This window comes from Tasmannia lanceolata, unplaced genomic scaffold (assembly GCF_043159265.1).
Source record: "Tasmannia lanceolata isolate RefF3 unplaced genomic scaffold, GAP_Taslan_0.1 ptg000005l, whole genome shotgun sequence".
NCBI classification, from domain to species: domain Eukaryota; kingdom Viridiplantae; phylum Streptophyta; class Magnoliopsida; order Canellales; family Winteraceae; genus Tasmannia; species Tasmannia lanceolata.
The window spans coordinates 5,943,862-5,955,041 of record NW_027518682.1 but is presented as its reverse complement, the minus strand read 5'-3'; the positions used below and the strand labels follow the sequence as shown (position 1 = coordinate 5,955,041).

Sequence of the window (11,180 nt, the reverse complement as noted above, 5' to 3'; positions counted from 1 at the left end):
ATGATGGTCCCCTTCTAGGTGTTTTCATGACTACTTTAGCTATTAAATGAGTATAAAGGAGTGGCCTTAGCAAATTAAAGGGGCTGGTTTATGATTGAACCCACACCATTGGCTGAAAATTGCATCAATCAGACTGTCCTTTGCGTACAAATGGGGTGTTATATGTAAAGAATGAGGAACACTGTCGTAGATGAGTGAGAATGACGAAAATGCTGTTGAACTGCTCAAGAATTTGAAAGGAAAGGAAAACCCAAGCTGAAATAACATTTAAACTTGAGTCAAATTAACAGAGCTTTGCCATTCCACCAAACCCCTCTCGGTTTCAGAGGAACAGTCATAACAAAAACAACACCCACCATCTCTCTCTCTCTCTCTCTCTCTCTCTCTCTCTCTCTTAAATTACGAAATCCAAATGCATAGTATGCTTGAAGCCCAACTAATTAACATTGGTGAATAAAGATGCATCAGTAGGGAGCGTTACACTAAGATGGAAGCTCCATATCAATTGACGGGCTAGAGCATCACAGCTTGAATACCATATGAAGTTAAATGCTCCAGAAACAAACCAAACAGTAAGAGAGCCCGCTTCATATTTTTGTTCCTGTTTAGAATTCAAGAACCATATAGGATTACTCATTCTGATTAACATATCCAACTTACAAAAGAGAGAGACCTTATCTTTCACATTTTGAATCAGAACGCAATCGGTCATATACCAAATAATATTTTCATTGTTCCTTTACTCTCTTTTTTTAACAAAATGGAGTCACATCTTGTTACAAAGCCAGACAAAGAGGTAAAATTGCTGTCTTCCTTACACAAGGCTCACAAAAAGGCCAAAAGGTGAAGAAAATATCCTTCCCAAGGTAATTACACAAGCCTTAATTAGGTGGCATACCACCATTTTTCTTCCCCACCGGGCTCTCTGGGCTCTCCGTGACAGATGCCATAGTACTTGTGACCACAGAACTACTGGGATTGTTCTTATCATCACTGTTAGCTGGAATTGGAGAGCTTGGCTTGCTAGAACCGGCACCTGAACCAGCAAGACCTTCCGATGGTTGTGAACCATTCAATGCATTGCAGTGTGGGCAATAGTAAGTTATGTATGGAAAGTCCTCTTTCCTAGCTAGTCCTGCATACAAAAATGCCATCGAAATAATTCTTTATTTTAACTAAATCAATGTATCTCCAACTCATGTATAAAAGATCTATATATGGTAGGGAACAGGGGAAAAAGAAACAAGCATACATTGTATGTAGGATATCAATGAATACACTCACCATTGTGCATATGACAGTTGCCACATATGAGAGCATAGCACTGTGTTGGATCCTCACCCACAAGCATGGCTGCAATACGAGCAATCCATCCACCATCATTAGCAGCTGATCCTTTATGGTGTCCGACAACTAGTGCCTGATTCTGTGCAGGAACCTCTGGGTTGTTGAGGCTGTAATCCTGGGGGGCTTCCTCAACAAATTGCTGCATTTTGCCACTACCTGTACTACTATTTCTGGAAAGAGATTGTTTACGATTCCGGAGCCCATTAGATTGCACTAGCTCGACATCATTGCTCTTCCCCAAGGACACATTGGGTTTAGGCTCATCGCCTACATATACTTTCAAGCCTGAATCAGCACCCAACTTTGATGCCAGGACACTTGCTGCAGCTGCTTTTGCAGCGGGATCCGTGTCATATCTCTGCAAATTACATTCCCTCTGTAAGTATAACACATGACATGCCCGCTGTAATTCCCCTCGAAGTGTGAGCCGAGAATAATAGAATCCTTATCTTTTCTTCCTTACTCCTTGGGAATCACATTCCACAAGCATGGATTGGCTAAACTATGTTTAAGCACATCAAGACGTGTGATTTTGTTGAGAATATCTACAACTTCTAACAATACATGACTCATGATCAATTACATGAGGCAAAGTCATGAAAAAAAATAAAATGGTGTAAACATATTCCTTCCAAGGATTATGTTAAATGTACTCCTTGTTTTAACCAGGACAGCCCCATTTTAGTGTTTTCATTACTACTTTCTTTAGTTATTAAATAACTACAAAGGGGTGGCCTTGGCAAATAAAGGGGCAGGTTTATAATTCCCTGCTCTTATACTTCTGTCTTTCTTCCGCATATAAAGGGGTGTCATATATCTGTACATGACATGCCCGCTGTAATTATAACCAATGACAGACCCGCTGTAATTATACCACACTGGCATACACATGCATGCACTTGCAAGTTGCAACTTTATGCATGAAAAAAGAGAGTTCAATCGTATATACAAGATATATCAGCTTCGACACTATTAGCAGAGACAACCAAATTTGTAAAATCTATCCTATAACCATGGTTTTAAATTTCGACCAAAATTTCCCGGTGAGGAACGAAATGAAATGGTACCAAAACCGAAATTCCCGAAATTTAAAAATTCCGAACGAAATTACAGAATTTTTGCGAATTTCGATAGAGATTTCATCCCAAAAATCCGGGATTTCATGCTACAGTACCAAATTTCGCCCGAAATTTTGGGATTTCGGCTGAAATTTCGGTTTCAGATAACTCCGAAATTTTAGCCGAAACGGGAATTTAAAACCATGCCTATAACACAATAATAAAGGCTCAATTCAACCAAAAAAAAAACACACACACACACACAATAATAAAGGCATCCTTTTATAACCTGAATAAGCTGTTGTGTGATGTAATAGTTTGTTCTCTCTTTAAGCTCATCGATTTTTGTTTGTCTTTCAGCACGTAACCTTTCAAGTGATTTCTGGTCCTTGCGATCACCTACAGAGATAAAGATAAACTATAAACCTTTAATGTGCCATTTGACATATTACTACGATGTATAATGCATCTCTCTCTAAGCATGTATATCTCAACCATCTGAGCCAGCTGTTTACAGGGGCACTTATCAACTACACTTTTCTAACTGGATATGGATGATCATGTTAAATGTTGAGACAAACAATATATAGTTTTTTTTTTTTTTCACTGTATGGATGATCATGTTAAATGTTTGAGACAAACATTCGAAAATATTCAAAATTATTTTTGCACACGTCAAAGAGCAGTAATCAATTCCCATCTATAAACATATAATAGTAGACTCCTGTTGCTTCAAATTTAGAAACTGGCACTTCTTCATCTGCATAGAACAGTATGATGTTGGTCTTCTATGTTTTATAAGTTCACAAAACATTAAAGTAGATTCTCATTTTAAACAGAAAAGGATTAAATGAAAACAAACATCTACTCCATCTGTGAAGTCAAAATATCGATTGGCAAATATATTTACCAAAGCTCTGTTCATGATCAGTTTCAAAAGATTTGCTCCAAGCTAGGCACGGGTGATAATTACGTTCCAATGTGAGGGTGACTTGAAGCTCATTTATATTAGTTCTTTTTACCATTTTGTTTATAATTGAGTGTAGTTGTATACTAGTATTTTTCATTGAATTGACTTAAACATCATTCAGCCATGGGTTCGAGTCACGGAAACAGCCTCTCTGCAAAGCTGGGGTAAGGCAGCGTCCATCTAGCCCTCCCAGACCCCGCAATGGTGGGAGCCTCGTGCACTTGGCCGCCCTTTTTTTTTTTTTAACTTAAACATCATTCTTGGAATATGGGGTTCTCCCATTTTATATATAAATATGCAATAGATTATGATAAAGTGTGAGGCTCAACCTGCGTCACAAACCTCACAACTTCTTTCCCTTTCCCACGTCATTTTCTCTCCTCTATGTTATGATCATTTGAAGGAAAATGAATTAAGGTTCTTTCCATTACATAACTAGACATGACCATGTAGCTGTTTCTGGTCCATTCCTATCTAAATCCACATCAACTTGGTTGGTGTTGGCCACAGATTTGGCAAAGCACAAGCCATGGGGCAAATCTAAGATTAAGCCAATGACATCCAGACACGTATACATAGACATAAACACGCGAATGGAGATACCAATTAGCATTTTCCAAAACCTAAGACACGGATAAGGATATGTGTATCTCATACCACGCGAGAGGACACAAGATATGTATGAAGAAAAATCTCATATAACTTAAATAGATTTTACTTGTTTGCTTAGAAGATTAAATTAATATTAAAACTAAAATAGCATCTATAATACTCATAATTAATATTGCAAATGAAAATATGCCACATTTACAAGAAAAAACATGAAAATTTACTCAGGGTGTTATATGTTTGAAACATGATAGCTATTTTGACCAACAAAAGAATCCATAAAGTATACAATACGAGTAAAATGCGTAGGGCAGGGAGTTCCAAAGCTTGAATCTACAGGTATAAGGTTTACCTGCAAAAAACAAGTCCAACTACAGCTCTAAAATATTCTTTCTTTTACTTTCTCTACTTTCAAGTTGGTGTGTGCTTGAAGTATCCAATACTAGCAAACTGATCTAGGGTACCCAAACCTACCACTGTGCTGATCCCAACCCCTCCCAAGCCATTGGTAGCACCATCGACAAGTAGATCGATTGGAACTTCAGGCAAAATATATTTATTTGCATCTTGACTATGCACACGGACTTCCAAGTTCATTACAGAATTTATTCTTTTCCATATTGCTTGAGCTAACATTGACATTCCATGGCTACTTCTCTCAAGTTTGACAATTCATAATTCCCTTCTGATTTTTAGCCTTCTAAACTTTTGCCAAGTCCACATATGAACTATATTAAAAGGCACACGTTAGCCTTTTTCGACTCCCTGTTGCATTCTTTCCATGCATCAAGGCTGTCTCATCCCATACTCACTACTATATCCTTGAGACAACGCTTTTCATTTTCAAGACAAAAACGAGATTTTATGTAGGATAACGGAAGGAAAAGATAACTTAAGAAAATAGGACAAAAGTGGATGATTTGAGTTCTGTTAGCAAAAGGGGGTGTGTCTAGAGATTCTTTATATGTGGAGCAGTCTCTGACCCCTAGTAACATATGATTTTCTTGCTATGTTTTTAATAAAGTTTGATTACTGATTTTTTTTTTTAAAAAAAAATTGTCATTCTCAAAGGTGTACACAACAATTTGATGAATGAGAACATCAGCAAGTAACATGTCCGAATTCTGTTGAGCAATTGACAGAAGTCACAAGTAAAAGTCCACCAAAAGTAACACAGAATTTTAAGACCAAATAACCAAGGAGGAAATGAAGTGCAAAGATTATCTATTTTCAGTACATAATCAACATAGTTGAAAACTTAAGCTACGGAAAAACTACGCAACCGTTGCTGTTCATACAAATTGGCAGTTTATACCACCTCGCAAAGTCCAAAGAACAATCACCAGCCATGCTGTTAAATTTTCAACAAGAAACTCGAGGAAAAACAGATCTACAAATTCCTTCCACCTTATTACAGATGCATGGAAATAATTGAAAATGATAAATGATGATATACAATTTACAATCATCAAATTTTCCAACACCAAGTTTCCAACCTCTAAAGATACAGAATAAAAACCCCAAAGGCAACTAATTCTTAAAGAAATGACAAAGTGGATTTTCCATGTTAAAAGCTAACAATGACAAACAATAACATTATAACAAAAAAAAAAGACCTGCTCAAAAAAGTTTTTCGATGTTAGTCTAGAATCGCTGCAATAGTCTAGAATAACCACAAAAGCAAGTTACTAACGATGCTAGTAACGAAGACTTCTACCTTGGAACAAAGATTACTGAAAATTAAAATTAGGGTTGGAGTTTAAGATATATACACATCTTTGTGATGCTTGCAAGGGTTGAATAGATGACAATAGATAGACCCGGCAAGACAAACATAGGCAAAACGCGGATGGTCCTTGTCTTCCAATTCAAATCCAATGATCTTGTCGTCTTAATGGCATAAGTCACTGCAACAACCTGTAAAAAATAGACCGCAGTAAGTGACATGCTTCAAGCTGAAGAATTTCTTCAGTAGCCAAGACCACTTTTTTTTCTGGGAATAATTATGATGGAAATAGCTCCCAAACCAGAAAATAAAGAACAATGAAGAGGAACCAAGAATTTATTCAATATAGATGCCATGGTTTGTCGGAAATATCTGATATTTCACCATAGCAAGAAAACATAAAAAAAATTAGATACTCAATGACACAAAATAGTTTGAAGAAAAGATTTAGCAAATACCTAGGAATTCATGGTTTAAGTTGAACCCATTTGACCAGGCAGGTTTTCTAGCTCTGTAAGCAAAGAGGTGACATAATACTCTTCATAAGAAAATTGAGCTCAAGAAGCACAGATGTGCAATATCTCAATTTGCAAACAACTTTGCCTAATGAGCTAAGCATGGAACTGGAAGGGATACATTATTAGAATAGACCCAGCATGTATAAAATATCCCGATTAAAATTTCATAGTGTGATATGTATTTTCTTTCCTTCTTAAAAGAGAAAGCAGGTCAATTAGAAGACAATGTTACTCTAGAAAATCTGTTAAGTTTCCAAAATTATGCAAAGTGTGTAGTAAACATGTAATGCAAGTTTCCAGGAGACCTCTTTGGGTGTTCTCTTTGGTTTAAACAAAAGTTTCAATTTAAAAAAGCCAAAATTAAAGTAACTAAAACGTTTTCTGATAGAAGTTTTGGGTAATAAGTGCAACATATTCTATGAAGTATAGATTGTATTCTACATGCATAGCATTACCAATTTGTTATTCTATGTGAGGTCATGGATGTGGTAAGTTTTCAGGTAGATCTGAGTAATAAGTGCAACATATTCTATAATCTATTGATTCTATTCTACAAGGCATAGCATTACCAATTTGTTATTTCTATATGAAGTCATGGATGTAATAAGTTTTCAGGCAATAAAAACAACCACATCGACTCCATACGTCAAGCAATCACACAGTTCAATAACTTGTGAATCAATCAAAAAAGCTGCTTATCTAGATTGACTAACACAGATGGGATGCCAACTGTCTTGGCTATCTCACAGTAACTGTTGGTAAGTCATGTGTTACATGAACCAAATTGCATGGACGCGAACCTACATGTTCCCTTCTTCTTACAGAGTTACATTATTCCCTTTTGCTTACACACACACCAACTATAAGGAATGTATTACTCCTCAACCTGTTCACCAAACCTCCATGTCTTCTTAGAAAGTATTTGATAAGTTAGGTATAGCCCAAGCTGAACAAACAAGGGCCCAAGTTCATGATTCGGTGTGAGATGGAGTCGATCATCAAACAAAGGCAAAGCCCAATGGAATTTGATATTCAAATTCACTTCTTCAAGGTCCTATCATTCATCATCAACAGGGGAAATTTTCTGGGAAATCAATTATCTTATGAGGCTTTCACAGTAAAAGACTTATGTCAGAGCAAGATATAATAATAAAAAGGCTGTGCTTAATGAATCCATTCAATTAATGACACCCATTTTTGTTTATGTGGTTTTGTGCTATCTATTTTAGTTTCTTTTCATTGAAGTAGACTGGCATATGTACTACCAGAAGCAATCCTGAGAGTCTTTAAGCTACGAGGTGGCTAGTTTGAGCAACTTTGCTTCTAGGAATGGAAGGGAAAATTCATGAGAAACAAAGGTGAATGCATGTAAATTAGTTCTTAATGCCATACCTATATCAACCACATACATGTATAAACAGATGCTTGAAAGAAATTTTTTTTTTTACCGTTAAACATTAAAAGCAAAATATTTTTACAGCAAACACTTCTAACTCCCCATAGCTTATTGAGATACACCCTCTTGCTAATTTCTAAGGAACCAAGCTAGAGAACAAGTTTTCAGAATAAAGCATAGAAGATTACAAGCATAAAAATGCACATAAGTATGATCAAAGACTCACTTCAAGAGTCACATAGAAAATTATAAGATTCCTTGCTGTCCCTCGCCACCTTTGTGCCCTCCTCTTCATTCTTGCATGAACAGAAGCTTCTTCATTGGAGAGATGTTGCAATCTCTTCTCAAAATCTTCATTGTGTGTTCTAAAGATTCCATTCCAAATACGAGAAAGGATCCCTCTTTTTTGCTTAGATACCGTTCCACTTTCTTTCTTCAGATCATTAGTAGATTTCGTTGGCACTTCATCAATGGTTTGTCGCTGATCAGCATCCTGATCCTTTGCCATTCCTACAAGTTACATAATGGCCATTCCAGAACAAATTTGTCAGCTAAACCCCAGCAAGAAAATAATAACAGCACAAAGCAAATTAAGTGAGTAGTTGGTGAAAGGTTTAATCAACTCTTAAAAATGTCTAAAAAGACAAGGGAGTATGTGATTGAGGTCTTGAGAAGAAACACATATAAAGAGAGACATCATTGTCTAAATGTTTTAATTAGATATAAAGGCTGTATTTGGATGAAGTTGGGCAGGAAAGGGCAATCAATAGAATCCTGCCCAAAATGCCATTGTGGGAGTTTCTAGTCAGAGTAGAAACACAGCCAATAGTTATTTCAGGCAGAAATGACTTGGATCTGCAAGGAAATCACAATACCATGAGACATCTGAACGCATAAGAATCATGAATTCAATATCAACGTGCTACACAATAATGCCCAAAATCCTATTTTTGGGATCCAAACAGTATGCAAGTGTCAATAAGGTATAATTAAATAATTCTATGAAGAGATTTCTAGGAATTAAATGAATAAGACAAAAAGTAAGCATGTTTAGCTGCTCTCACATGCAACAGTCCAACCATGAAATGCCTTCTGCGATGGTCCCTAGCAAATCCCTTCTCCGAATATAAATCGCCAATTTGATATGATAAAAAAGAGGTAGAAAAAAAGGAATTCAATCAATTTAACTTGCCAAATCAATCTGGCACACCAAGGGATAAAGATACGACTATGTAACCTTTTAATATGCATAAACAGATCAATTGATAAATCAACAAGTGCATGGGAGTAAAAACCAGGAATCGTTTATAAGATGGTAACAGAGTTCGATCCGGTTATTAGTTATTACAGTATCTTGTGTATTACTCTTCAGTTTGGTTAGGAGAAATAATATTAAATAATAAGGATCAAGATACCAAGAGAGGCTCCCAAAATTCTTCTCAAGAAAAAGCAGATCAAGAAGTAGCAATTATTGGAACTGAGCATATTATCATGTAAGCTATGTTCTCAGTGAGCAATGATAATTCAATTTTTCCACAAAAGAATGTACTAAAAACTAGTATCTTCATTTAAGATTATGACAACCGATTGTGAGTGCCAATCCAATTATTGGACTCAGAATTACATTTAAATTTGAGTCCGTATTGATAAATACGTTTGGGGCTCACAATCTCAAACGAACAAGCAGAAAATCACGTGCTAGAAATCTCATACAAGCAGAAAATTCGCATCAGCAGGCAGATCAAGAAGAAGAGATAAGCAAATTCTGAAATCGACAACCTAAAAAAAAAAAAGAAACAGATCCGAGACACACCGGGCTATGATCAGGATCTCGGAACAGATCCGAGACTCACCAGGCTGCGATCTGAAATATTGACCAAAATAATCTCTATTTTTCGGTCTTTGTACGTGCTCCTTGGGTTTCCACTTTTTGTATTTTATTAATTATATTCTATATCTCCTCTTCCGCGAATAATGATTAATGTACTCTACTCTCCACCCCCTTGAAATGCTAAACTCAAAACCTACCCTACTAAACCCCAATCCAAAAACCTCAATCCAATCCAATCCAATCCCGTCCGCATATCTTGCATTTAGGGTTTATTAATATCTTCTCCTTCCACATATTACGCATTATGCCTGGTCCCACGCGGATTTCTGAGGAACTTCCCGTATAACGAAATAGGAGGTGGTGGTGGTGATGGTTTTGTTTTCTCATTTCAAAATCTCTCGGTGCAATTTCAGAGAAAGAACGTTCGTAAACAGTTACAAAAGAGGAGGAGAAAAGAGGGGAAAAGGGAATAGAATGGTTGGTAGTAAAATCTCTCCCTCTAAGATTATATTGTGGGCCCACCATTGCCTGATCTGAACCGTCCATTTGATGGCTCTAACGCTGATCTCCATGAGCCCAAATATCATATGTCAACAGGGCAATAATCAAACAGGATTGGTTGATGTGAACCAAATCTTGGTTAGGGTTTTTTTTACTTTGGATCCTTAGTTTTAATATTGGGGATTTACTTGTTGAATTTCGATCCCTGGTCCACGAAAGACCACCGGTAGTTTACCTTTATTTTCTAAACTGGATCGCCTTCATCAGGATTATGTGATGAATTTCCAATCCTTTCATCAGGATGAAGATAATTCACAAAAATGGTGCTTCATCTGGATGGCCATTAGGGTTTCGTTTCTCCCGTGAGTTCTTCTTCTTTGAGAGGGTGTGGACATGTCAAACCTTTCTCTTTTTAAGCACGTATGTGATTGGATGATTTTTCCTATCCCAAGGGTATTTTTACCCCATGTTTTATTTTTCAGCAACTTCACTAGAAATCGGTCAGATATCAACATACCTCTTCAGTAGAGAGACTTCTTATCTTCGAACCTCGAAAGACTTTCTCATCCTCACTATAGCCAATCACACACACACACACCTAACACCCCCCTCTCATTCGGTGGGATATTGTAAAACAAATCAATTGTTGGCATGTGCAGATAGAACACACCAGTCAGTCTTAATAATGGCCCACCACATCAAAGGGCCAATTCACCATACATGTGTCTCCGGTCTCGTGTGTTGGTGATCATGATCATTTGCCAACATACATCAAGACAAAACTTGGGCATTTTTTCTTGAAAATGAAGTTGAAGCCAGGGCCATTTTGGGAGCTTTAGGAAAGGAGATGAGCATATCTTTTTTCGCTGATCTTAAGAGATAGTCCCCACGGACATGCCTTAGCAGAAAGACCTTAGTAAGAAATATGCAATAGAAAATGACATTGCACTGCACCTACTAATTCATCACTCACCATCGGATAGAGGTGAAGATGATGAAGAAGAAGAAGAAGAAAAGAAAAAAATATAAAAAGATCAGATTACACTACTCCATTAAAACTTGTTATCTTACAAAGCCATGGAGCTCAATTATTAAGGACAATTATCACTAAATATATTGACAAAAAAGAATACCACACCACATCTCTCTTTTACTATAGCGATGGCTTGTGTCCAAGTCGAAGCTCAAGATCCAGCTCTTGCATGACCAAGTCATTGTTACTAT

At 36.8% G+C, this 11,180-nt stretch overlaps 1 protein-coding gene across 3 annotated transcripts; it reads right to left on the bottom strand.

Annotated features, from left to right (window-relative positions):
- Positions 1 to 711: 711 nt before the first annotated feature.
- On the bottom strand, positions 712 to 10,498 carry LOC143877238 (uncharacterized protein At2g24330-like). 3 transcript variants are annotated; one of them, XM_077379176.1, is made up of 6 exons: positions 10,474 to 10,498; positions 7,851 to 8,134; positions 5,757 to 5,901; positions 2,695 to 2,804; positions 1,285 to 1,705; positions 712 to 1,135 (listed from the first exon to the last, which is right to left on the bottom strand). In XM_077379176.1, the coding sequence occupies exons 2-6, from the start codon at positions 8,130 to 8,132 to the stop codon at positions 882 to 884; spliced, it is 1,212 nt and encodes a 403-aa protein (XP_077235291.1). In that variant the 5' UTR covers positions 8,133 to 8,134; positions 10,474 to 10,498; the 3' UTR covers positions 712 to 881. The 3 variants fall into 3 exon arrangements, with proteins under 3 accessions (XP_077235291.1, XP_077235290.1, XP_077235289.1); XM_077379175.1 differs by lacking the exon at positions 10,474 to 10,498 and adding an exon at positions 9,478 to 10,423; XM_077379174.1 differs by lacking the exon at positions 10,474 to 10,498 and adding an exon at positions 9,438 to 10,421.
- Positions 10,499 to 11,180: the final 682 nt, after the last annotated feature.

What these genes read in the sequence shown, in the direction of transcription:
- LOC143877238 (XM_077379176.1), bottom strand. Translation starts at nt 8,132, where the DNA reads ATGGCAAAGGATCAGGATGCTGATCAGCGACAAACCATTGATGAAGTG. An exon ending in TTTTCTATGTGACTCTTGAA is followed by an intron (nt 5,902 to 7,850) that starts GTGAGTCTTTGA and finishes TATTTTTTACAG; the next exon opens with GTTGTTGCAGTGACTTATGC. An exon ending in TCACACAACAGCTTATTCAG is followed by an intron (nt 1,706 to 2,694) that starts GTTATAAAAGGA and finishes TGTAATTTGCAG; the next exon opens with AGATATGACACGGATCCCGC.